Source organism: Planococcus citri, chromosome 4 (assembly GCF_950023065.1).
Source record: "Planococcus citri chromosome 4, ihPlaCitr1.1, whole genome shotgun sequence".
NCBI lineage: Eukaryota > Metazoa > Arthropoda > Insecta > Hemiptera > Pseudococcidae > Planococcus > Planococcus citri.
Window position 1 is genome coordinate 58,282,001 of NC_088680.1, and position 26,977 is coordinate 58,308,977.

The 26,977-nt window shown below is 32.9% G+C and overlaps 4 protein-coding genes across 12 annotated transcripts in view; 2 read left to right on the forward strand and 2 right to left on the reverse strand.

Annotated features, from left to right (window-relative positions):
- Positions 1 to 450: 450 nt before the first annotated feature.
- On the reverse strand, positions 451 to 2,920 carry LOC135844704 (calponin homology domain-containing protein DDB_G0272472-like). Its single transcript, XM_065363019.1, has 3 exons — positions 1,404 to 2,920; positions 1,151 to 1,305; positions 451 to 836 (listed from the first exon to the last, which is right to left on the reverse strand). The coding sequence occupies exons 1-3, from the start codon at positions 2,832 to 2,834 to the stop codon at positions 689 to 691; spliced, it is 1,734 nt and encodes a 577-aa protein (XP_065219091.1). The 5' UTR covers positions 2,835 to 2,920; the 3' UTR covers positions 451 to 688.
- Positions 2,921 to 3,575: 655 nt separating this feature from the next.
- On the forward strand, positions 3,576 to 4,385 carry LOC135843750 (ATP synthase subunit g, mitochondrial-like). The gene is made up of 3 exons (XM_065361739.1): positions 3,576 to 3,736; positions 3,868 to 4,028; positions 4,099 to 4,385. The coding sequence occupies exons 1-3, from the start codon at positions 3,703 to 3,705 to the stop codon at positions 4,201 to 4,203; spliced, it is 300 nt and encodes a 99-aa protein (XP_065217811.1). The 5' UTR covers positions 3,576 to 3,702; the 3' UTR covers positions 4,204 to 4,385.
- An 83-nt stretch (positions 4,386 to 4,468) lies between these two features.
- LOC135843748 (serine palmitoyltransferase 2-like) lies at positions 4,469 to 25,470 on the reverse strand. Of its 7 annotated transcripts, none has more exons than XR_010558379.1 (13): positions 15,755 to 15,896; positions 8,140 to 8,229; positions 7,972 to 8,019; positions 6,846 to 7,055; positions 6,603 to 6,757; positions 6,382 to 6,527; positions 6,047 to 6,265; positions 5,798 to 5,961; positions 5,553 to 5,714; positions 5,310 to 5,436; positions 5,105 to 5,240; positions 4,898 to 5,022; positions 4,469 to 4,825 (listed from the first exon to the last, which is right to left on the reverse strand). XR_010558379.1 is itself a non-coding variant. In XM_065361730.1 (13 exons), exons 2-13 carry the CDS (start codon positions 8,224 to 8,226, stop codon positions 4,712 to 4,714), a joined length of 1,698 nt encoding a protein of 565 aa, XP_065217802.1. In that variant the 5' UTR covers positions 8,227 to 8,229; positions 25,256 to 25,470; the 3' UTR covers positions 4,469 to 4,711. The 7 variants fall into 7 exon arrangements, 6 of the variants coding, with proteins under 6 accessions (XP_065217802.1, XP_065217803.1, XP_065217800.1 ...); XM_065361730.1 differs by lacking the exon at positions 15,755 to 15,896 and adding an exon at positions 25,256 to 25,470 and having other exon boundaries at positions 4,898 to 5,027; XM_065361731.1 differs by lacking the exon at positions 15,755 to 15,896 and adding an exon at positions 20,353 to 20,375 and having other exon boundaries at positions 4,898 to 5,027.
- LOC135843749 (reticulon-1-A-like) overlaps positions 8,953 to 26,977 on the forward strand; it is a 46,270-nt gene continuing 28,245 nt past the window's right edge. The window contains exons 1-2 of one of the 3 annotated variants that reach the window (XM_065361737.1): positions 8,953 to 10,295; positions 25,873 to 25,908. In XM_065361737.1, coding sequence (XP_065217809.1) covers positions 9,308 to 10,295; positions 25,873 to 25,908 — 1,024 coding nt within the window. In that variant the 5' untranslated portion in view covers positions 8,953 to 9,307. The remainder of the gene's footprint in view (positions 10,296 to 25,872; positions 25,909 to 26,977) is intronic. The other 2 variants (XM_065361735.1, XM_065361736.1) reach the window with 2 other exon arrangements.

The following is a 26,977-nucleotide window of genomic DNA, read 5'->3' on the forward strand; positions in this document are numbered from 1 at the left end:
GTTGAATTTTTTTCATTCGTTTTCGGTTTTTTTGAAATTATTATCCAACTAAGATTCGTTAATTTTGGATTAATGAATTTTTTCATTTCAATTCTAAACTTGAAGTTTTTTTTTTCATAATTATATCTCGATTATTTAACATTCTTCTTATTTTGTTGATAAGATTGTCAATTTTGAATTTATAAATTGAGTTTTTTCTATCTTCAAGGGTCACCACTTTGAATTTGAGGTCTATTTTTCCAGAGTCGAAGGAAAAACACTACTGATAAAGTGATAATGAAACATATCCTCCGTGTATATTTTGAAAATAAGGTCAAATTAATACCTTACCTACTTGGCAGACTTCAGTAGAGTGGTTTACTGATCAAAATCTTCACATTATTTTTTCAAAGAGAAGAAACTCCTTTGTCAAGTTTATAATCATGCTTCACTACACCCTTGATAAAGATTTAATTCAAAATAAAAACCATCTCAAGCGCAAGTAAGTTTGATATATTTTATAAAGAGATAATTTTTCATACAAAAAAGATAATATTTTCACATAAAATTCACATTTCCTTGAGCAATAAATTTTTATTTAAAAAGTGATTGTCCACAAAATCAAGTCTTTTCGTTACGAATAAGAATAGAAAAATTTAAATAAATGCACGACGACTTTTTTTTTTTTTTTGTAGTTCATAATTTGTTTTTATAAACACTCCGAGGAAGACTGAAAATCCGGTAATATTTCTTGCACTTTATTATACCACTGACGTATTCTTTGTTCTTTGTTCCTCTCTTGAAAGATAATCTGAGGTAATTTCAACCAGCATTGCAAACAGCGTTGTAACAATTTCCTGCAGGAAGAAATAGGTGGAAATTATTTTGCCAACTCAGCTCAATTTAATTTAAAACTTGAAATAAAATATTTTCTTTGCATATTTTATTTTAGTGAAAAATCGCGTAGGTACGATGAATTTAATTAAATATTCCAGAAAAGTACTGCAAATGATACTCATTTGTGGTCATTATTTCAATCGTCGGTAATAAATAGGTAAGTTTAGCTGGGGAGGGGAGGGGAGGGGAGGATTTCACAGAAACTGGCATCACAATTCTACAAAAAAAAATTACATCAAGATTGAATATTTGGTAGGTATAATTGGAGACTTACTCGTGGTAAAAGTTCGTAGCCCATTCTTCTTTCTTCAAAGTTTCGTGCTTTTGTTTGTGTACAAATACGCGCCATTGATAGAAATAATCTTTCTGAATATTAAAATCATTGAAATCAATAGCAACTTGAAGATTACTTATGTATTGCTTGCGAGTCTGTGAATTGGAAATTTTTTCATTAAATTTTCATTACAGTTCCATATTGTAGTAGCTAATTAATTAATGTAATATTTTCAAATTTAATAGGTACCTACCAGTTTCAAACATTCGAAACCTTTTCGAAGAAGACGATTTTCCAAGCACATTTGAGCTTTATCTTCCTTCCTTTGTACTCGAATTCTATAGAATAATTTCCAAATGGTGAAATAGTACAGTAAAATTTTCTCTTTGTGATATCGTTCGGCTTCCTTCATCATGAAATTTTTTGTTTCTAAAATATGTTTGAATGCATCGAGAGTAGCCTGACATAGTCGACTATTGTAATGTTCCTTGGCTTTCAAGTTCAAAGCGTGAAAATATAAACGTTCCTCTTCCTGTTTCTTTCTCATCTCTTCTTGTCGTTGTTTTTCCAATTTTAATTGCAAAATTTTTCTCTTTTTTTCTTCTTCTTCTATTCGTTTTCTACGTTCTTCTTCGATTTTCAACTTTTCCAATCTTTCTTCTTCGAGTTTTTGTTTTCGTTCTTTGATTATTTCCCATCTTTTCTTCCTTTCTTCAGCACGTAGTTCCATTTTAGTGACGAATTCCCACGAATTTTTGTACTTGCTCGAGTCAATTTTAGTAGGTAAATTACACATTGATAGGAATTTGGCTTTACTTTTCAATTTTTGATCGGCCTTTTCGTACGTATCGTTTAACAAAGACTGTCTTTCGTAATTGACTTTTTCCGTTTCGAGTTTTATACGAGCTAATTGCAACTCTTTGATGATATTTTCTTGTTCTTGAATTTTCTGTTTTTGCATTTCGACGATGGATTTGCTCGTTTTGTTCTGTTTCAATATATCGTGCTCGCTGTTACGTTTTGAAATGACTGGTTTTTGAGGCTTAGATGAACAAATTAGGTTATCTTCGGAATTTCCTCGATTCATGATTTTTTTAGGTTTAGGATTCATTTTTACGCTCGTGTGTACTTTGAGGCTGGAGCTTTTTCTTCTGAGAAGCAACTGTTTTCTCCATAAGTCCCAATATTTTTTTTGCAAAAAGTGTTTCCTATTTAATTCGCATAAATCGAGTTTTATGTCATTTTTGTCTGTTTGATTAGTAGAGCTGTATTTGGACCATTTCAAGTACACTTTGCGTGCGATTTTCTTTTCTTTTTTAACGGTGATGACTTGTTTTGGGAAATTTTGTTTGAAAGTGATTTCATTTTTGACGTGTTGGCTATAAGTGCTGATATTCACGTAATCTTCGTTTTTATTCTTACCATTTTCGTGGCTGCGTTGTTGCTTTGTCCATTCGATGAAATGAACGTTCGTTTTTTCACAAGTGGTGGAAATTTTGGAGAAATTTTCGGCGTATGCGAAGTTAGGTTCGTCTTGCATTTCGATATTGCTGACTTTTAACGAATATTCTTCCTTTGGGTGAGCTTTTTGACGGCATTGAGTCACGACGTCGATGATCGGAGGCGAGCTGCTGAAATGCGGTCTCCATACTTTTTTGTTGTTTAAAAATTCCAAAGAGTTCATTTGATCCGCGGTCAATATTCGTGGAATAGTGTAACTGCAATGATTTAGATGCAATTTGATTATAAAAATGCAGTGTATGAAGAATTAGGTTGCTATGGTAACATTGTGACATGTTATGTTATTTCATTTCTAAAATGCACACTGCACTCGTTATTTCGATCAGTTGAAGTTCTTAACAATTTCTCGAAGTGTTTGAGAATCACTGAATTATCATTTTATAAAACTTTTGATACCTAATTCAAAAATTTGAAAGCAAAAAATCAATTCAGACATCAAGTTTCTTGGTTTTCCAATTCTTTTCTTCGATGGAAAAGAAAAGAAAGAAAAAGATGTTATTTTTGTGATGAATATTCGAATTATTTCAGTTTCCAAATTAATTGGGGGTCCTCATTGTGGCAGCTTTTTTATAAAAGTTTCTAAACCCGTTGACGAAACGAATTTTATATTCACAATTTTGAAACAGACGTTCTCAAAATCAAAATCTCAATTCTCATTTCAGTCCTGTCCTTTCTAAAAAAAACAAAAATATTTTTGAATCGGAAAGTAGTTTACATTATATAACGCTAGGAAGCGTTGTTGTAGAGCTTCGAAAAGAGTGACTCGGCACGTACAAAGGTATCTTATGTGAAGTGTAATATGTAACACATAAGACACCTTTGTTCATGCACACTTTTGACGTTATCAAATTGATACTAGCGAGTAAAATTCGATTCAAAGCGCACAAGAAAAGAAACACCTAAAAAAAATTTAGTTTCGAGCTTTGCATTGAAAGTTGAAGTCAAAACTTTGGAACTTTGAAAGGTTAAATTGTTCGACGTTTATAAATTAAAGTTCTTATTCCTGTATATTATAACTAACCGCTTTCAATATGGCAAAAGCACATATTATCAAATTCGCAGTTGGTAAGTTACCCATTCTTTATAGTTACAAAAAACACCAGCGAACAGATAATACCTCTATCGTTCATTTTCTCTCAAGTTCATACATAATTATTCGTTTTCGTTTGTAAAACTATATCAATCTTTGATTACAGATACTGCTGGACGTATGAGAGATAGCATACCAACTATATTGAAGTACGCTAAAGCTGAATTGGGACCACCCAAGGTATCAGAATTGAAGGAAGTCGCTCCTGCAATCAAACATGTACTTTGCCAATTCAAATCAGGAGGATACAAGAATTTGACAGTAAAGGTAATTATTATGTCACTCACTGTATTCAGATGAGTAGTTGCCTTCACTTACATATTTATTACACTTTCAGGAAGCTTGGTTAAATACATTAGTGGCTGCAGAAATCGCTGGGTGGTTTTTCGTTGGAGAAATAATTGGAAGACGTCAACTTGTCGGATACCCTCTTAAATTGTAAATAGTTAACGGTTCGGTTCTTTTTTTATTATTTCGTTTAGTAAACGTGTAAGGGATTCATATACACCTATGTACCGGCAAGAATTTTTTCCATTAGATCGATGATAACGTCCGTGTAAGAATATTATGTTGTTTATAATTTAAAATAATATGTTTGAATAAATGTCGTTGCTTAAAATGTAATTCCGTTTCGATCATTTTCCTGTTTTAAATTCATGATGAAAATTATCTCGTGAAAGATCTAATCTTTTGTAATAATTGGTACAAAAAAATCGATCATTTATTACGTGAAAAATCAGTCAATAATTAAACATTCTCAAAAAATGAATAACTGGCTAAAAATTTAAACATTCAGGGGCACGATTCATATCGAAGGTATTACATTGAAATTACATTCTATTATTTCCATTACAACTTTGATCTTTAAAATCAGTGCATTACAAATACTACTTTGGTACAAATCGTATACATTGTTCGAATTCATCTGGCAAATGTCTGAAAATATATAATTATCTCGCGTCTTCATCATCATCTGATTCAAATACTCCAATATCACGTAACGGTATTCTTCTCGAATATCGAAATCCAACTTCATCGGCGATTGTTTCGGTAATATCCAGTACCTTCGGACGAAAAAAAATTAATTACATGTTCGAATTCTTACGTTTTCGGTCCATATGAAAAAGTAAACCTACTCTTCTGAGTTGCTTCAGAGTATGTCCAGCTGAAAGGCAAAATCTTATTCTACATTCCATCAGCGCAGTTGCAGGGAACCCAACACCTACAGTGGCAATATTATAGTCCGCGTATAATCTGACTACTGCTCTATGAAAGTGAAAACATTCGCAGGTATTGATTTTGCACCGAAAAACTTCGATATAAGAAATAGTTATGATACTTACGTTACTTTTGAGTACATGTATACAAGCATTGGGACCACTGGAGAGTCATCATTGCCGTATACAATGCATCCCATTTGTTGTAAACGTCTACGAAAATATTGCGTATTTCTGGCTAAACGTTTAATTCTTTTTTGGCCTGATAAAATACCACAGTTTAAATTACCAATGTAGTAATATCTTTTACAATAAATTCGAATGAATTTACCATCGTTTGTTCCATCTTCTCCCATAATAATTTTCATAGAGGAATAAATTTGTTGACCGACCGGAGGTGGCATCGAAGAAGCATAATATTCAGCATCTCCGTGAATTCTTAAATGGTCAATCAACGACTGCAATCAGCGGATTCCAATCCATTAGTGTTAAACAAACTGTGCAACATGACAGTCGAGTATTTAAATAATACGTAAACAAGACGTATCGAAAATCCGATTCTGTAAACTCTCACCTTTGAACCAGCGATATATCCGCCAGCTGATCCGAAAGATTTTGTAAATGTACCCATCAGTATATCGACTTGTTTGGGATCACATCCGTAGTAATCGATTACTCCTCGTCCACGAGATCCTAATGCACCGATACTGTGAGCTTCGTCGAGATATACGTATGCCTGTAAATTAAAGGAGAAGTGAGCAAAAGAATAAATAATACCTACGTTTTTATACGAATAATAATACAAAATATGATAAACACCTTGTATTTTTGTTTTATAGCTAAAAGTGGTGGTAATTTTACGATGGAACCCTCCATGCTGAAAATTCCTTCTGTGACGATGAACAATTTTCTCCACGGTTTTTTGGTACCTGGTTGGCCTTTTCTTAAACCATCGACTAAATTATTTTCTAAACTTTTCATATCTTGAAACAAAATTATTTACGTATGTAATTAGATGATCTTATTTTGTTATTTTTATAATTTTTTTTTCTTCTAAATTTTACGTACCATTATGTTTATAAATTCGAACAGTGGCACCGGATAATTTCAGGCCTAAAATTAAAGACGCGTGATTTTTCTCATCACTCATAACCAAACAGTCGGGCGACATTATACTGGCTAGGTTTAATGCATTTGTCGCGAAACCCATTCCAAAAATTATTGCATCTTCAACTCCTAAAAATCGAGCTGTCAATTCTTCTAATTCTCGATGAAGGGTAACTGTTCCTGTACAAGAAAAAAATTGTATCAAATTAAATATACGAATACCATAGTAGGTGCGGTAAAAATATAGATGAATATTGTTCGTATGAAATTATATATGAATGTAGATCTACACATACCTACTTCTTTACGAGTACTGCCAGTGGCACAGCCATATTTTTCAATTGTTTCTACACTATGTTTCGAACAAATACCATCAGCTTGAGCAAATCCCAAGTAATTATAGGAACCTAAATTCAAGTATTTCGTTTCAGTTCCAGTAAATCTATAAGTGAACGAAAGCTATCAATTTCTCAATTCGTATTTCATAAATTTAATTTTGTTAATTTTTTATACATACTGAAAGGTCCATCCTTTGTCATGGGTAACTCGATCTTTCAACATGACTTCAGCTCCAGCCACACCACATATGGGTCTTTCCCATCCGTCTCTTATTCGTCTAAATACATAATTCCAGTAAAAAGTTTCAAATTTATCGAATAAAGCCGGATAACCCTAATGGAGCAGCAATCAATATTTTTATTAATTGAGTATAATAGTTAAAAATTGACGATGAAATGATTTTTAGTAATTCCTTACTCACTTCACGATTCTTTTCTTTGGCTACCACTGGAGGGAATAAAAATTGATTCAAGTAGCCCAGAAATAGGAGCACATAAAATCCTATGTAAGCCAGAATGGCAACGTAGAATGGAATTTTTTCGAACGATTCATTTATTTGGTATGTGTTGTTGTTGATATTGTTGTTGATGTTGTTGTTGTTCTTGACTGAAGGTTCATTCAGAAAGAATCGCTGAAATAAATAAATAAATAAATCAATAAACAAATAAATAATTTAAAAACAAATTTCTTATAGTCCGGCATATGACGAAGGGAGCAATTGCACGCCCCTGCCAATCCTCTGAGACAACTTTTTTCTTATAGAGAGGACGTTAAGGAACATTTTAAAGCAAAGTTTGAAAAAAAGTTGGCTTTAGTACCTAACGAAATATCAGTCATTTTGACTGGCAAATCAACCGAAATCACATAATTCGCACAACAATTTTTCGAAAAAGCTAGCATGCGAAAACCCATTACAAAAGTGCATTTTTTTTATTTTTAACAAATTTTTGAAAATCAAATTTGGGCAAAAATAAGGAAAAAAAATCAAAGTTTTTCCAAACCGATACAGAAAACTGAAATTTGCGATTTACCCTGTTTTCAACCTGCCAAATTAATTTAAAACTGTTTCGAACATTTTCAAGCAGTTCAGAAGCCTTCAGCAGATTTTTAAAACATGAAATTTATACAAAAATTCAACTTTCCAGAGCAACTTATACTCAAATTTTTCAAAAACTTCATCTAAAATTGGTAGGTGCGAGTATTTTTCTTTTTAATAGGTACCTAAGTGAGTACTGTATTCATTTTTGAGTTGATTTTAAATTGTAAATATTTTTTTAAAAATAATTGAACATTAACTTTTCCCTTAATTTTTTAAAAATTTGCCTACGTTATACCTTCCTATTTTTTTTTTTTTTTTGGCAAATTTGCTTTAAAAAGTTCTTTAAAATGCACCTTTTTTAAAAAAAAAAATAGTTTTAGGGAATGGACGAAGGAAAAGGACTGCTCCATACGTCATATCTATGCTCATGCTGGACTATTTAAAGTGCAATTTTGTACCAATACCTATAATAGCTACAAACATTGAGGTAGACAAATACAATACTTACATAAAGCTTTGTAAGTAGTAATGCAAAACTTCTATGGGTTCGTATGTACTACAAAAAAACATTGAGTAAAATTTTAATCGATGACAATAAAGTTGCAATATTTTTATCAATTATCAATAGGTGTAACTTATTGAAAATGATGATAATAATAATAGGTAGGGTACGTACCAAAAAATAAAAACCATTCCTCGATTTTGTTTTCTTCTCATCTTCTTCGTATACATTCTTAACTGGTTTCTTGCTTATTGTGATCATTTTCTGCGAATGAAGACAAAACTATAATGAAATCCACGTCAAAGATAGAAAGTCCACTTATACTTAAATATACCTATTCATCAGTTTATCATCTAAAGTCAATATTATTCAATCGAATCACTTGAAAAAAGTATAACACAGGCACACGTTACAGCTCAGGTAGAGTTCAACTAGGTAACTATGATTCGACTTAGTGAGATTTTATTCCACAAAACTTATGATTAGTGATTGTCCTTTTATAGTAAAACATTTGAACTGGGAACGGTATTAATGCATACCTAAGTGAAAGAGAGCATCGAGACTCGAGAGCATATCTAATGAGATTCCCCGGGATAAAAAAATACACGTTTTGACATGCTCGTGAATGCACAAAAGAACCTCGTTGCCAGGCAGGTCTAGGTACATTTGTGTCATAAAATGCAATTCGGTTTCGGAATTTTTCGAAGTGATTTTCGCTCTGAAGCGAATTCTAATTAAAAATTTCATCTAGTACTAGTAATTGCTAAACCTACCGATGAATAAATTTATGACTCATTGATGATGAAATAAATAGAAAAAAATGATTCTCCAACGACAAATACCTATTTCGTTTTCGTCACAGTCGTTCGACTTGGCAACGTGGTTATTCTAGCATCGAAAAAAATACGCATGCCCGCGAATTCAAAATCTCTCCAAGAAAATGAACTCATTCAACGAATAGGAAAATGTTACATGGAGAAAAATGCACACCTTAACGCTCGGTGTTCAGTTATCAACTTGAAAGTGGTATCATCATTGTAATATCGAACAGCAGGTCGCAAAGTGTGCTAGTGAAGTCGTGTAACGAGGCAAAAAGGTGCAGTGCAATGTAAATACGCCGACACAACAATCAGCTGTTAGATACATGAAAAACCCTACCGCTAGTGTGATTAAACTCGGAGTTTGAATCATCCTCACTCACCGACCGTAAGAAACAGAAACAAATTTATACTCGTTTGTGGTGCATGATCGTGAATTACACCGTCCGCTTTGTGTTACGTGGTTTTCGGTTAGTTTATTAGTGTCAGTTCGCCGGTAATTATTTAATTTATTTATTCGAACAATGGAGCCGGTTAATACATCCGTAGATACGAGCAAACCGCCAGCTTTCGACAAGCTCGAATCGATCGAACATAAACTCGCCAATGAAGTAGACCACGGTATGGCCAAAAGTTACGACGTAGACGATTTTCTAAACTTGCAAAAGTCGCCCAGCAATGGCCTGCTCGATTCCTATCACGAAAATATGACGCCGGAAAACGAACACCAGTCGGAATTTTTCACCAAGGAAAAGGAATTCCACGAACCTAGTAAGCTGCAGTCATCCAACGATGATCTGAACAACCTACCTAGTCCGCCGAAAAGTTCGGAATTACACGAATTTTTACCAGATTACTCCTCGTCGTACGGTGTTCCTAAAAATGAAACCTCCTTTTGCGGTACAGATAAATTAAACGATCTGGCTAATTTCGTAGTGAACGACGACGTCGAAGTATTCAAGATACCTGCTGGCAAAGAAAATAGTACTAAAAATGATTCCTCATCGTTGTTAGAATTTGATCCTTTGAACGAACCTATTATTGCTAATCGAGATCATCACGATGAATTTGCTAGCTCGCTGACACGTTCCACGTATCAATTACCAGACGATATAATCGAACCTGTGACCGAATTCAAAGAAACTCTTCCTACCGAAAGTGCGATCCCTTCGAAAAGTGATAAAGAAATTGGCGATAAACTCAAAGAAATTATCGACGATTCACCTCGAAGTGGTTCTCCAGATTTTCTTGAATTAGATGCCGAAGATTTGAAACCGATTGATGTAAAAACCGATAGTGTCAAACCTGTAGATGTTAAACCGATTGATTCGAAACCGATTGATGTCAAACCAACGATCACGAAACCGGTGGAAGAAAAACCAATAGATACGAAACCAGTTGAAAAAGTTCCTGAAAAACCTACTAACGTTGAAACGAAGAAAACCAAAGTCGAATATTTCCAAGATAAGCCGGAAATTGGACCTAAGGAGTTATTTTCCAAATATGGATTGGGTGAGTTTAAGAATCAAAAACTTGATTTATGTACCTAAAAATAGGTATCTTTATAGTTTATTTTAGTAGTAGACGAAGATTCTAATCTTGAGGATTCGTATATAAAGTGTGTCCTTGAAAACGAGGAAGTCGTAAGCAATCGCAACAGTACTCGTTATGTACCTACCTATCCATATTTTTCTGTTGGGTATCGACACTTCGACAGGTACACGTACATAGCTAGGACCTATAGTCATATTCCTCGGTACATCACATCGTAATAAACCTGTATCATTGTAACGAATTGAACAAAGAATCGTGGTACTCTATGTGCTATGTGCATGCAACATTGCATCATCATTGTAGTAGGATGTCTGGTAGCTTCCATCTAGCCAGGGTGAATTGGAGCGCAGGGGGATATTATTACTCAAAGTGGAGTAATCCTATCCGACGCAGTCCTGTACGAAGAGACATGACACCTGTATTTGAATTTTGCGTCGATGCTGAAGCATTTATGAACGATGTGTCATTGCGCTATTGTAGGTTAAAGCATTGTTGCCAAATTGCATACAAATTTTTCACGCTGAAATTTTTTTTTCAGCGTAATCCGTGCCATAGTAACTATAAAAGAGAGACCGACGACGCCTCGAGTTGTTTTTCTCTACATTCGAACGTCTGTAACCTTTCCAGTTGAATGAGTTTTCTCTCGTTATACTCTTTGTAGCCCATCTCGAAAGTACAGTTAACCTAATCGTATGGTATGAAAATGGTCGAAACGTGATAACGTAAGCTAGGCTAGAGAATCTTATTTATGAGAGAACATATTCGTATAAAAATAGAATCCATGTTGTGAAGAAACTAATGATTGAAAAAATTGGAAAATTTAGACGCAGTAAGAGGTCAGGAAAATTCAAAATTTTGGCAACGTCGCGGTATTGATTTTTCGTTCAGATTTCGAAACACGTCTTCGCACAGTGTATTGCCCTTTTATGTAATTTCGCCTCTCGGGTTTTTTTTCTCTTATTCCTTCGAAAATGAAGGAATTTCTGGTGGTTTGATGTTGCATTGTCTTCAACGTGTTTTATATAGTATCGCTTCTATCTCGTCGTTAGATGCGATGCAATTGTTAAATCCATTTATTAGGGGAACGTTATCGTAAATCGTCCAAGTGTATTATTGCACATGTACGATAATGCGCACTTGTTCAAATTACATTTCGCTATGTTCGTATCATCGTACGGATGCGAATGTGTATAGGTATTGTGTAGTACATCGTCGTCGATAATTCAACAATTTTCTTGAAATCATGCAATAATTTACGAAAATTGTTACGTACTAACGTGCTGTGTATTTATAAACACCAGATGCCGAATTACCGCCGTTAGATACATGTTTTTTTCCTCTTTGCATTTTTCTTTATGAATATTCATAAAAATATCTGCGTATATTAAAAATGTTCTCGTACTTGAAGTCTTAAGTACTGTTTAGAATATTACATGTACGTACGAGTAGGATGCAACATAAATTGCTGCTCTGCTATGACGATATTGGTAGTCTAAATTTGACTACGATATGTTTGATGGATTATGGCTCCATCGAACTATAATGATCTGTATGCTAAAATTACTGCATTCATGTGTGAAAGTCCGGAAAAATAGCCAAACGAAGAATATCTTCCAGTAACAGTAGTTTTAACTTTAGTTTTTCAAAATTCCACTCTTATCCAATTACGGACTGCCTCAACAAAAACAAAAAAAAAGGAGACAATCCTACGTTTTTCGAAGAAATTCTGGTGATAATGGAAAGGAAAGGAAGGGAAGGGAAGGGAAGGGAAGGGAAGGGAAGAGGTACTCGCAAGCTACACTACTAGTCGTCGATCTGAACGAAAATTTGCCTACTGCTTATACTCGAAGGGGCAACTCCTATCCTATTTTTGTTTTCCGGAATCTTCTAAATAAAAATTGGCAAATGAAGAGGCTGCCATTTCTAGCTGAAAAATGATAATTTTCTACGTAGACAGTTGAAAATTATTTTAATGATTTAAAAAATTCAACATTGACTTTTTTGGGGGGAGAAGAGGGGATGTGAACCAAATCCAGTGTTTTTGAAAAAAATATTAATACCTATTATTATTTAAAAAATCTGTCTTCAAGCGTAAAGAACTGCATCGTCGTAAAAGTGTTGAAATTAGTGACTCATTTGGAACTTTGAGTCTTATTCGTTATGTCACTTATTTTATTCAACTTCACTTCATCAAACCAAAAAATGATGTTTCGTCCTTCAATTTTGTTTTTGATCAAATTTGAAATTTCACAACTACGCTACTTGGTGGACATTTCGCCATCATCATCAAGTTCCAAAAGTTCAAAGCTTTCAAATTTATCGAGCGACAAAATTTTTTTTCAACATTTCTTAAAACTCATTACCTAGTAAATGGCTGAACCGATTTCGATGAAACTTGAAATCTCACTAGGCCTGCTCGATTCCTACAAAGTACTAATACGACCCTCAATTTTTGGTGAATCATTCATAAACGGATTGATCGATTTTTTGAAAGAACCATTCGCCAACGAATCGATCAATTCTTCAATTTATGAATCATTTCGTTCGCGAATGAGTCACTAATACGAATCAATTCGTTCCCGAATGATTCACAAACAAATCTCAATTTGTTCGTGGATGATTCAGAAAAAATATTTTAAATTTCAATTCGTTCGTGAATGATTCACCAAAAATTGAGTAACTGAATCGATTCGTTCGCGAACGAATCACTTATATGAATCGATTCGTTCAAGAGCGAGTCACCTATACGAATCGATTCGTTCGTGAACGAGTCACCTATACGAGTCAATTCGTTCGCAAACGAGTCACCTATACGAATCGATTCGTTCGCGAACGAGTCTCTTATATAAATCGATTCGTTCGCGAACGAGTCACTTGTACGAATCGAATCGTTTGCGAACGAGTCACTTATACGAATCAATTCGTTCGCGAATGAGTGTTTTAAAAAAAGTGGATCAATCAATTCGTTCGTAAAAGATTTTTATTTTGCGAAAAGTCAGTCTGTTTTCCGAATTCTCATCGTTTGTTTGGTAAAATAACCATGGGTCGTTTCTAATCCAAAGGAGGAGGAGGAGGGGATAATAATTTTCACGGATTGGTAATTTGCTGTGGAACGCCCAAAGTTGAAATATTCATATCTCAAGTTGGGTTATAAATTTGAAGAAAATTGGTTTAAAGAAGTTTTAAAGAAAATATTCAGAAAATTCAAAAATTTGTAATAATTTAAATTTAAAAACTCAAAATTGAATTTTTGAAGTGAAAGTGAAAGTTTAATTTTTTATAATACGAGTAAATTTAAAAAATGCGACAGCTTTCATTTTACAAGTAGAATTTGAAAAATTGCGGTGAGAACTTTTTTTAATAATATTTTTTGGGAATTAATTTAGGGAAGCAATTGTGGAGCAGTTTGCCACGGACCCATGTTGTCCAGAGGGCCTACGTTTTTTTAAAAAAAAGTTTCTGAACTTGGTTTTTAGAAGAAAAAGTGAATTTTTTATTTCGTTTTTGAAGAGAGTATGCAAACTATATAAATTTGGAGAGAAAATCCAAACTTCATTTTGAAAAGAAAACGCAGAGAAAATTCAAACTTCATTTTAAAAAGAAAATGCAACTTTTATTTTTGAATTCAAAAAAATTAAAACTTCATGGAACAAGAGTCAATAAACTTTGCTTTTATTCTTTTTTTTAAAAAGTCGATTCTTGTGAAAAACTTTCTCAAAAAAAACTGAGAACACTTCTTTTTTATTTTCTAGAAGCAACTTCTCCGATGAACTTTTTTTTGAACACGAAACTATCAATTAGGGGAAGGGGCAAAGGGACATCTTCATGGGAGAAAACTTATGAAAAAATGCTGTTTTCGTTAACAACTCATTTTCGACTTCAATTTTTGAAAAAAAAATGTAGGTTAGGTACCTACTTGCTTCAGAGAGGGAGAAAAGTGTGAAAAATTTTCCAGAGGGCCTGATTTTTTACCCTGGGCTCACATTGACTCTCGGTGGTACTGGAATGCGATGGAGGGGGTATGGAAAAAATTACACGTCAGTTCCACCAAATTTATGATTTTAAGGAATTCATTTGATGAAATTTTAGAAAAATCATGAAACTTGAATGGAAAAAAAAATTTGAAAATAAAAATTGGGAAAAATTCAAGATTGATTTTTTGTTGTAAATTATTGAATCTAAAAAATTATTACTTATCAAGTCATAAGTAAGATTTAATTTTCGTTTCTTCGAAAAATTTCAAATGAAAGTTCAATATCAGATGGGCCAGCACTGATCAAAAATAAGTGAAAGTCAATTAATTTTTTAACCCAAGGAAAATTTTTGCATTTTAATTATTCAACTATAAATTCGTCAAGGTTTTTTAAAAGAAATTTGAAAATAAAAATGACCAAAAGTGAGAAATTTCCTCAGATGGCTTTTGTAAAAACTATATCAAACTTGATTAGACGTTTTTCAGAAAGAACTCTGTTTTTTGATTTTCTGATTCAAAACTTTGAAGAAAAATAGCAACGTTTGAAAATTGAAATTAGAAATGTGTCCCTTTTACTGTTCTTGATGTCTCGAAACCGTTCGTGAATTTTGAAATAGGTATCGATACAGCTAAAATTCCAGTGAAAAATTTTTGAAATTGAACCTCAACCGAGAAATTTTTTGATCGCTTAATCATAAAGTATGAGATCACTTTTGAATTTCAGAATAAACTGACCGATCGAAGTAACTATTTCTCATCTGTTTGCCATAAGAAGTTTAATGGCGTGAACGAAATAATATTTTATGCATCATTGATTGACGTCATGGTCGTCAAACATGACCATATGAGTTATCGAGTAGACATCTTAAAAAGTAAAAAAAAAAAAAATCCGAGTACATACTAATTGAAATCTAAAATCAATCGTGAAGATAGGGAAGGAGTAAAAAATTAAGTAACCTTCCTCACGCAACCAAGGTACCTACATACCTTTACCTATGCATTAAAGTACATGTAAGTAAAAAATTTTGCAACAAACTTTATGAAAGTTTTATCGATAATTTAAGAAATGTCGTGATAACGTCGCATTTCCCATCAAAACCTACTCGCAAATGGGAATTTAAACGAACGAGTATTCTCCTAAAATGGAATAAAAACTGTTTTGAAATAACTACCTGGGTAGTAATCGACATTACAGTATAATGATTTCTCGTGGGTTTACCTATATTATGATAATTTTATAATTCGAATTCGTATCGACGATTAATTTCCCATCGGTTAGGTATCACAATAACTACACCATTGTTTATTAAAAAAATACAGGTTCACTGGTCTCGAAAATTACTATATTACACTCGCATTGAATGAAGCCGAACCATATAAAAACAACCCAAAACTTACGTATGTAGATAAACCAAAAGATGAACGAATGTAAAAAATTACTTACCATCGACGTGCTCCTATTTCGAGGGGGTTTTCTAAACTAGATTCATTTTACATAACATTGTATGTAAGTGATAGACGATAGGTAAATCTCAGAGGATTATCCTTGGCCTTAGATCCTCAACGTAGGTACTGAATTATTCAAACGACGAATTTTTTTGTGACCAGTGACCAATCCCAGGGGGTTTCAAATGTACCTACCAATGTACATATGTGTGTTTTATAAAATCCATATGCTGCTGCTACGTCTACCTATACGTGATTACTAGGTTTGTTTTTTAGACACATGTTCGTCGCGCGAGTGAATCCCTATCTCCTCTTTTATCGTGAGAATTATGAACTCGAAAAGGCGATTTATACTTCAAATAGACGACTAAATCGATTACCGAAATAGAATGACGTACGTTTGTGTTCTTTGGTACCCCTGTATTGTTCTAATTATCGCCCATGTCGAATGTAAATTACCTCTAGATGTACAATGTACTCGGGTGCATATATTTTACGATAGCATCGCGCCGCTCTTACTCTTACTTTCGTTTTTTTTTTTTGATCGATACGATGCGGTGCAACCGGATAATCGTGATTCGTGATTAATTGAGAATTTTCTGGGAAGGTGTAAAATTGTAGCGAACAAAATAGGCAGACGTTGTTGTAACAACAAGGTTCACCAACGTGAAAAATTTTCCTATCGATTTCAATTTCACGCAACCTTTTTGACCGATACGGTGACGTGGAATATATGCGGGTTAATTAATTTTTATTACGGCGGTCAATAATTTAATGAAACGATGAAACGAGAGTCGCGAGAGACCAGCAGAGGGACGAGGAATGGAATGAAACAGATTATCGTCGCCATTTTTCGTTAGAAAATTTTCGACTAGAGAGATCCAGACTGTAAATAATTAATTATGATGATTTGCAGGGAAACGTTAGGAAAAAATCCTCCTTGAAATATTTTAAAATTTGGTTGCCATGAAGTCAATTCAGATGATGAAAGATTGGAAAAAATGGCGTAAGTGAATTACAGACTACAGTATTGATATTTTTTCAAAATTACGATTTGAGGAGTACAGCCATATGAGTAGATAATTGAAATCTGAGATCACTAAAGCCAATTGATGAGGCAAAGACATTTGCATCTTTACTCAAATATATTTGCATAATATTTTTCAAATTGTATTGACCGTTAGAAAGGTCCCAAGTGATGATACGGAATAATGGATCATTTGAACAAAAAGTAGGATAGATCAAAAAATTGTAATTTGTTCATTAAATTCTGAAAAAAACAATCGTCTTCAGTCGTGTTGAATATTCGTCAATTTTTTTCACTGATTTTTACAAGTTCAAATGGACTTGGAAAATTTTTCTACAAGCTAACATTTTCCAATTCGTTTTATTTTCATAGAAGAACATATTTTCAACATCACTGAATATGGTGAAATTAATAAAAAAAAATTTTTAATACATTCAAAATTGTAAAAAAATGAAAAAAAAACAAAAAAAAGGACTAAGGCCCCTTTTCTATAGAACTCCTCAATTTCTCTCAAAAATTTATCAGTTTCTAAAAACTCCTATATAAAATTCCAGAAACTAGGTATATTTTTGTTAGGTACCTACTCTCTTGAGATTTTTTTCGAAAAATATTTATCAGTTTTTAATGATTTTTGATACACTTACAGTTTTTTTTAAAAAGTATTTCAGGCAATTAAACTGTTTAGAAATCTTTACGAATACTAAAATTGTACTTTTTATCCAAAATTGCCAAACAGGGTGTCCACAAGCGTGGAAAACCTGGAAAAGTCAGAGAATTTGGTCAGTCTGGAAAAGTCAGGGAATTTTGTAATTTTCACGCAAAATCCCTGGAATTTTGAAAAAGCAGTCAATTGCAAATTTTGGATAAGGACCTGCGATGAAAGAAAAATATTATTTTTTACTTCTCGAAAGACAAATTTTCTAAAACTTTTGCCCTCGCATTGCTCAGGCTTGTTTTCTTTTTTTTTCACAGCAAAATGAACATTTCTAGATAATAAAAATCAAGTTTTAAAACCAAAAAATGAACTCCTCACAAAAAAACAATCGTTTTTATGCATCTCAAAATACAAATTTACAAGATTTTTCGCCCTCGCTTGGGCCTGTTCTGTTTTCTTTGTCAAAATCAATTTCCTTCGAAAAAAGTATCATTCAAATTCTAAAATTTTAAAATCCAAAAAAAACTACTTGTCTCCACATGAAAAAACCTCGTTTTTATGCCTCTTGAAATGAAAATTTTTAGAAGCTTTCGCTCGAGCCTGTTCTCTTTTCTTTTTCAAAAATAACTTCTTTCAAAAAAACATCATTCCAATATTAAAATTTAAGAAACCAAAAAATAAACTCTGCATTAAAAAAACTTCGTTTTTAGGCTTCTCGAAATGGAAAATTTTCAAATGTTCTAGCCCTCGTTTCGCTATTTTTAATTTACCTAAAAAGTTTATAATCGAAGTTTTGAGGTTTTTTTATATCCGAAGTGGTATTCAGTTCGAAGAGAAGCTTATGAAATAAAATTCTCCCCCCACCCCCCCCCCCCCAAATTCATCTTTAATTAAAGTGTATAGAAAATTTAAAAAATGGTCTGGAAAAATGGAAAAATTGGCCTGGAAAACCTGAAAAAGTCAGGGAAAATCATTTCCAGAAATGAGTGGACACCCTGTAATTATTTCATCAAAAACTGTCATTTCTATCCAAAGGTGCTATTTTCACCAAAAATTATCATTTTTATCATTTTTCATCAGGAATTGCTATTTTTTATTTATTACCTAACTGTTTAAACAATATAATAAAAAAATGAAAAAAAAGAAATTTTCATCAGTTTTTACGATTTTTGTAGCAATTGAATTTTTTTAACGGGTGTTTCAAACTACATATTTTTACTGTTTTAGTAATTCTTTATAAATAATATGTAGTTAATTTAATTGTAATTTTAATTCTTTTCTTTTTTTTTTGGGTATTTGTAATTACAAGATTATTACACCCGTAAGGGGGGGGGGGGTTAGATTTGGTTTGTGAGGTTGATGTTTTTTATTAGGTTAAATTGCCAATTTTATCAAAAATTGTTATTTCTATCAAAGATTGCAAATTTTATTAAAAAATAACATTTTCGTCATTTTTCATCAGAAATTATCATTTCCATTCAAAATTGCCATTTTTATACAAAATTGCCATTTTTGACATTTTTTATCACATTAAAAATTGTTATTTTTTAAAAATGAAAATCATTTTAAAAACTTTGAAAAGTAAAAAAAATAACAAAAGTGGAATAAAATTACAGTTATCTAGGTTGTGAAATTTGTGGAAATTGTTTTAAATAAATTATAAAATTGTTGAAAATGAAGGAAAAATGATTGAAATTGTGAAAAAATAGTAGTGTAAGTAAAACATTAATAAAAAAGTTCAAACAAACGGCGAAGATCGTTAAAAATTCAGTCTTGACAGTTCGAAAAAAGTCGTAAAAAACTGAAAATGAACAAAAATTCGTTTAAATGTCTTTAAAACTACTTAAAACATCGAAAAAGCAGGTAATGAATTTTTACAAAAATTTTTAAGAAAAAAAAAAATTGAAACGTCAAATAGGTGAGTATTAATGATTGTATCGCAGCATTATAATTTTGGGCAGTATTTTCGACTGATAAAAAAGAAATCAGAAAAAAATGCAACTTGGAACACATTTTTGTTTTACGTAGATAATTTGTTCAGTGTTCACGTCTCTATTTTGTTTTGTTTTTATCGATTGAGTTTGTTTTAAAAACTGGTGTCCGAAATTAAGGTACAGTTATTTTAGGATTTTTTAAAACAGCAATTTTTACAGCATTTTGTATTTTGTATTTTGTATTTTGTATTTTCTTTTTTGATATTTTAATGCCATTTTTTTAGGATTTCGAAGGATTTATTCATAAGTTTCAACATGTATTGCATTTCGAACAATCTACTACCTATATAAAAATAACATAGAATTGGTCAGTTTTTTTTTACTCGGAATTTTTGTTCGGTTTCAAATCCATCTTCATCTCCCTTTTTCCAAAATACTGCTTTAAATCAAATGAAATTGTCAATAATTCCAATTACCATGTCCCAGGAAAAAAAAACAAGTAATGTGTAGGTATAAACTAGCTAGTACATTGTTGGTTCAAAAGCCCTATTAACTTGGGGTTACTACTCGTACTTCCTCGATATCGATCGGTAAAAGTACAATACTCAAAAATGGAAACGATTCGCAATAAATACGACTACCTAATATACAAAAGTGATAAATTACCTCGTTAAAGACATCCTTGCGACGATGTCGTAATTGAAAAATACGTGTATGTATAGAATAGAGAAGCCGAAGAGTGATGCAAACAAAATAAAAACGTAGGTAGGTATTGTAAACAACACGTTTGTATACCTACGTTTTTTTTGAAACAATTAAAAAGTAAAATTTTTATTCGCGACCTTCCCTCAGTTAATCTACATGCACCGTTATTATAAGGGTTGTTTACAAATTTCACAACCTATCATTTTGTCCTCCTTTTGACTCAATTAATCAATCACTCGTCTACAATAAGAAATGCATACCTACTTAGTACTTACCACGAAGTAAAAATGCGAAATCAAAGACAAAATTCACACCACCGACTACCTAGTACCTACGCGGTTTCACATTTCACGAGCTCGAGGTACGAGTAATAGTAAAAGAGTCAAAAACGTGCTTTTTCGTCACATTATACACGATTAATGTGCGAATATACGTATTTGAGTTTTCAAAGTGAAAAGTCTGCATCGAGGGAATACTGAACGTATATGTAGGTATGTATTGAAATTTTAACCCTCATTAAATACGAATACAATGGGTCGATTTCAAGAAGAATTCAAAAAAAACCTGCGGCCATTTGAAGAGAACGTGCTCGACGGGTGGTGGGGTGGAGGTGTCTGGAAGAGAAATACTTTGTAAGTATTGGCGATGTTGCCATATTGTCTAATGCGAATATTTTGGGAAGCTGCGGGCTGGTTTAATTAAGCGTGGAATTGGAAATGGCAAATGTATCTGAGATGAGCATAGGTCGTGTTTCGTATATGATATGATCTGCTGCAGGATGTAGGTTTGTTTGTTGTTTAGGAATACTGGAGGCCTATACGTTGTTTGGGTATAAGAACGTAGGAAAGATGTACAGGTTGATATGTCAAAAAGGAAGAGAGTATTATACACATCCAGAAATAGACTTTAATGTGGAATAATTGTTTTATAGGTGTCGCGTATGGTTTTTTTATTTTTTTATAGCTTTTATATGCTACGAGGCAGTGGTTTAATGGCTATTTCTTTTATGGTTTGTTTGGGCTGACGACAACGTTGCGTAAAATGAAGCACTACCAGTAAAATTGTGGTTAATTGAGTTAGGTAAGGGTTATGTCAAAGCTATTACCTACTAGCTAAAAAAAATTTCGCCAGTTTTCGTTTTTAGCCTGTTGTAGTTGAAAAGTTTTTTTTCCTTTAATAGGAAGCTTTCACTCTTTCAGTAAATACTTGCACCTATAAATATAATTTTTGAGAAATTCAAATTTGGGAAGGAGGTGCCAAAAATGAGGATTCCAAAATTTTGATTTTTTTTTCTCTTCTAAATCACGTTTTAATCTCAAATCCAAAATTTAAACCGTATTGGTTCTATAGAAAGTGAGCCATTGCCCCAAAAATCGAAGTATTCCTAATTTTTGAACCTCCTCTTTCGAATTTTCGTTGAAAGCGGAGGGGATTGCACTTTTTTACGTAGGTACCTAATGTTGAGGTCATATCTTTCTGAAAATAAATAAATAAAAAATGAAAAAAAATTGAAATGATCACTCTTCAAATCTAGAAAATTTTTCAGTTTGAATAACATTTCTGCATTTTGAGATCTCATCAGTGGTGCATTTTTTCCCCCGTCAAAATCAACGTCTGACACCCCCCCCCTCCCCCCACAAGGTGAATTAATCATTTGTTCGCAGACAAGTATAGTCATTCAAATTTTAAAAATGGACCATTATTTAAATTAGAATTTTTTCCAGCTGCTTTGGAAAATTGTATTTAAACTTTGGACACCCTGTATTTAAGAATTGATGTTTTCTACACATTTCAAAATATTTACCTTAATTTGTTACAAATTTCATCTTTAAAAAACTTGCATTGTATGTGAAAAAAAAATCAATCTAATAGTCCAAGAGCTATACCACTGTCATTGGGCCGAAATAACTGAAAGCTGGGGATGGTCTCAAAAGTTAGTATACATACCCCTATTTTGAAAACACTTGGTCTGCCGATCCGCAGCTGCTGCTTTAAAGCTCAGTGAAAGCTCGAAAGTTCAAAATTTTTCTGAACTTTCAGCTGAGAAAAACTGATGGCTAAAATTGGTGCCTACTTATAGCATTTTTCGCGCTTAATCCGAATATATCGGTCTGCCGACCCATAAGTGCCGCCAAAACCCCGCCAGACTGGTTCAAAAGGGGAGCAATTTTGACAAATTTCATGTTTTTGGGCTGAATTCTCAAAAAAATCTACTAAATTGGGTTTAAAATTATTTTCAAGCAGCTTAATGGAATGCGCTATGGCTAAAATGATTTTTAGGCACCAAAATTTTTCAAAATTTTCATTTTTTGGGGGGTGGGGCGTGAGGGGAGTATTGATGAATTCAGCAAATGTGGTCTTGTGATGTATCAAAATATATGTTTTTTGGGCCTTAGAATTCAATTGTGGTAATATTTTTCACATTGGAGGACAATACGGTCAAAAAACATACATTTTGATGTATCACAAAGCCATATTTGCTGAATTCATTAATACTCCCCTCACACCCCACCCCCAAAAATAAAAATTTTGAAAAATTTTGGTGCCTAAAAATCATCTTAGCAATAGAGCATTCTGTTAAACTGCTTGAAAATAATTTTTAACTTGATTTTGTAGCTCTTTTTGAGAATTTAGCCCAAAAACATGACATTTTTCAAAATTGCTCCCCTTTTGAACCAGTCTGGCGGGGCTTTGGCAGCACTTATGGGTCGGCAGACCGATATATTCGGATTCAGCGCGAAAAATGCTATAAGTAGGCACCAATTTTAGCCATCAGTTTTCTCAGCTGAAAGTTCAGAAAAATTTTGAACTTTCGAGCTTTCACTGAGCTTTAAAGCAGCAGCTGCGGATCGGCAGACCAAGTGTTTTCAAAATAGGGGTATGTATAATAACTTTTGAGACCATCCCCAGCTTTCAGTTATTTCGGCCCAATCGCAGTGGTATATCTCTTGGACTAAGTATAATGGGTGACTTATTTCTGTCCCTTCCCAAATTTGCAAATTTCATTTAAACGATAAGGTAGGTACTAGGTACAGGGTGCCCAGAAATATCGAGCACCCCTAAGAAAGTTTTTCATTAAAAATATAGGTTGGCAACGTGAAATAGATGCATATGATTGGTGGAATGTTATCTCTCCAGTCCAACAAGCAATCATGTGCTATTATTATTATCATTCACTGTGACCAACCAAAGTATTTTTGTAAAAAACTTTCTTGGGGTGCTCGATATTTCTGGGCACCCTGTAGGTATGGTATGTACAGTATGACACAAAAGTAGTGCTCGTTGGCTTTCATTTCTAAGTGGAAAGAGCTAGTGAAATAAATGAAGCGGAGTTGAGTAGGGAAAAAATAAGAGCTTTCAAAAGCGACCTTGGAAATTTCAGGCTCATGCACAGGGTGTCCACAAATTGAAAAACCGGTTTGGTCAAAAAATTCAAACTGGTTTTTATTGGCGCAATGTATTCTACACTTTAAGGCGACAAAAACGTGATATGAATTTTATGAAACCGGTTCATTAATTTGCAACCAGTTATCAAAAATCACCTAAAAATCGGAAATCGAAAAAAAAGCTTGAAACAAAAGTTGTGGGGCGTGAAAAATTACACAATTCTGTTCAATCGCATTTCGAAACCGGTTAATTGATTCGCATTTAGCAACCAGTTTTTGACAATCACCTAAAAATTGAAGATAGAGAAAAAAACTAGAAACAGAAGTTGTAGAGCGTGAAAAATTGACCCATTTTTGTTGATCGGATTTGAAAATGGCTAATTAATTTGCAACCAGGTAACTTTCGATGGCTTGCTGCGAATTAATGAAAACTGGTTGCTAAATGCGAACCAATGAACCGGTTTCAAAATGTGGTTAGACAGAATTGTGTAATTTTTCACGCTCTACAATTTTTGTTTCAAGCTTTTTTCTCTATCTACAATTTTTGGGTATTTTTTGTTAACTGGTTGCAAATTAATGAACCGGTTTCATAAAATTCATATCATGTTTTTGTTGCCTTAAAGTGTAGAATACATTGCGCCAATAAAAACCAGTTTGAATTTTTTGACCAAACCGGTTTTTCAATTGTGGACACCCTGTGCATGGGCCTGAAATTTTCAAGGTCGCTTTCGAAAGCTCTTTTATTTTTCCCTACTCAACCTCAACGCCGCTTCATTTATCTCACTAGCTCTTTCCACTTGGAAATAAAAGCTACCGAGCACTACTTTTGTGTCATACTGTATTTATTTGGATACAAATTTTTGATTCAAATTCGATAGTGAAAAATTTACCGTTAACGTTTATGTCTACCTATGTACTTAAAACATAGTGAATTGCATCTATTGCTACAAGTGCATAATGCTTTAATAAATATTTGGCAACGTTTACCTACTAGGGTCTTATTCTGTATACAGTACAATTCGCTTATCTAATGTTATCTGCTTCATTATATATATAGTACATTACATACTTCGATCATTTCGTACGCATAGGTGTACATTTCAATGATAAAAACAATATAGCTTTTATGGGTTAATTTGAACGATTGAAGTATAGAGTTGTGGCGTTGTGGAATGCGTTTATTTTGTGACCTAAGTGAAGTGCACTAGTAACAGTAAATAAATACCATTATTGCGTGAATTTCGTCGACTTTGCCATAAATATGTCTGTTCAAGTAAATGAAGAAAAGAATGATGCGATTAAAATTTGCAAATTTTGTGACCTCGTGGCACCGCGTAAGTTTGTTACCTACTTATAATATTTCCTTTTTTTTAAAAAATTGCCTTGAAAATGTGAATGATGCACTTTTGGGGAGAACTGTATCCGGAATTTTGTTGAGATTATTGCAATTTTAATGTGTAATTCAACATTTTTTTCGTCAAAAGTGGTACTTTGACCATTAAATAGGTACATGATGCGATATTACAAACTACGTAGTAAAAATTCGTTGCAAGGTTTCATTTGGAAAAATTTAAATGTAAGAATGTGTAAAGTGATTCGTGACAGTTCATCTTATTCTATTCAGTGATGAAAATTGAAATTCAATTAAAATTATGGGATTCGTCATGAAAATCTGAGAGAAAATCTCAAATTTTACCACCATATTTTCTACAGACACTAATACAAATACCGGTACTATCTAATTAATGTGTTAAGTATTGGTAGGTAGGTAGGTAGGTAGGTAGGTACTTACATCAGAAGTTCACGATAATTTTTTCCTACTTCATTGAACTTTTTTGATCATCAATTCTTCAAGCAAGTGATTTAGTTGATAAATGTTACCGAAACGTAAAAATGGTTTCATATTGTACGATTTAAAGGACAAAAAACAGAAAAAATTCACTGTAATTGGCATTTTAGTATATTACTCACAATACTTGAGGATGTACATACGTATATAAGTACTGGGTATGTGCATATCTGAGTAACACACTGCATATTGAAAAATTTCCCCAGCAGTTACGTACCTATCCCAAACATCTCCATACCACACTATGTATAGTACGATCATTTAACAGGTGATTCAGCTTTTCCTGTTAATTTTACTATAAGGTTCTCAAGTTTCAAGTACCACCTACCATAATATGATGAGCTTTCGTACAAATATATACTCACATATTTCGTAAATAGTTTATATGTATGTATTATTTTTATGATAAAATGATTCATCGTCAACGTCAATTTGTCACGTGCAAAACATTATTGGAATAAATGATGAGATGAGATAGATAGAAATACTACGTATAGGTACTTCCTATAGTTTTTATTCGCCGTACATGTTACTAATTGTGTATGGTTGTGTTGTTTCAGATATTTGGTTTAAGCCTGAACGTTTAAACCCTACAGGTAAAAATTAAATCTGCAGGCTTGCTGTAGAAATGCATGATTGTCTAGTACACGTCCCAGCCTATGGCTTCCTTTAGCTTCCCTCGTAGTACATATATTTTTTGCATGATGCATGACTCATAAAATAAATTGATGATTTACATATACAAGTACTTAGGTCTGGTAGAAATATTCATAGAATATGTGTGTGAGTCTGAGTATACAACATACTTATTAGTTGTTTTGTTTGATTTTTTTTATCATTTTTGCTTGCGTAGGTAATGATACACTTAGGTATGCGATTATTCCCATGAAATACCTCAACATCCTTTTTTAAAGTTTCATATTTTTCTAGATTTAAAAAAAAAATGAGTAATTTAGTTCGATGAATGACGTAGGTTTTCGATTTGAAATTAAAGCTTTTTTTTAGTACAAGTTCCAAAGAAGCAAAATGTTTATGGATAAACATTTTTGGAATAATGCCGGTTTATAATTATTTTTGAGATTTCAACGTTTTTTTTTTTTTTGTTTTTTGAAAATTGAAAAAGTTTACATTTTTTTACATCTATTTACTTCTATGTATGTATATACCTACCTAATTCATTTTCCAAGTTTAGAAAAATTCCAAAAAAATCGTATAATTTTTGTTCATTTGTTTTATTTTTTTTCAAGTTGGAAGTTTCGTTTTTTTTTTTTTTGAAAAAATTCAACGATCCATTTTAGGATTGATCTTGCAAAATAAAGGAGGAGTTGGGATAAGGCCATTTTTTGGCCCCAGCTAGTTATCGACTTAACCACTCTTAAAATGTTGTAATAAATGTCCCAAATATGAATCCGTGGTTAGTTAACCCGAAATGACCATTTTTTGGGCTCCAGGGGTTCCCAAAGTTGTGAATGAAAGAATAATTTTAGGAACCACTGAGTATAAATTTCAAAATTTTGTTTAGCGTAAAATATCTGTTTGATCCTGATAAATGTTTTGCGAGGAGGTTTTTTTATTTTCGACCCTCGGGGGCAGAAATTGGGGGGGTTCAATTTTTTGAAAATTTTGGAACTATCATTTTGATCCTACCCCTTCGAACCTCGCTAA

Bases quoted from the DNA above. Each gene is read 5' to 3' on its own strand.
- LOC135844704 (XM_065363019.1), bottom strand. From the start codon at position 2,834: ATGAACTCTTTGGAATTTTTAAACAACAAAAAAGTATGGAGACCGCAT. The intron at 1,306-1,403 runs GTAGGTACCTAT...TCCAATTCACAG, and splicing joins GTTTCGAATGTTTGAAACTG to ACTCGCAAGCAATACATAAG. The intron at 837-1,150 runs GTAAGTCTCCAA...TTCTTCCTGCAG, and splicing joins GCTACGAACTTTTACCACGA to GAAATTGTTACAACGCTGTT.
- LOC135843750 (XM_065361739.1), top strand. From the start codon at position 3,703: ATGGCAAAAGCACATATTATCAAATTCGCAGTTG. The intron at 3,737-3,867 runs GTAAGTTACCCA...CTTTGATTACAG, and splicing joins TATTATCAAATTCGCAGTTG to ATACTGCTGGACGTATGAGA. The intron at 4,029-4,098 runs GTAATTATTATG...TTACACTTTCAG, and splicing joins ACAAGAATTTGACAGTAAAG to GAAGCTTGGTTAAATACATT.
- LOC135843748 (XM_065361728.1), bottom strand. The intron at 5,962-6,046 runs GTACGTAAAATT...TTTTGTTTCAAG, and splicing joins TCGAATTTATAAACATAATG to ATATGAAAAGTTTAGAAAAT. The intron at 5,028-5,104 runs GTAAGTATCATA...TCACTTTCATAG, and splicing joins TACATGTACTCAAAAGTAAC to AGCAGTAGTCAGATTATACG.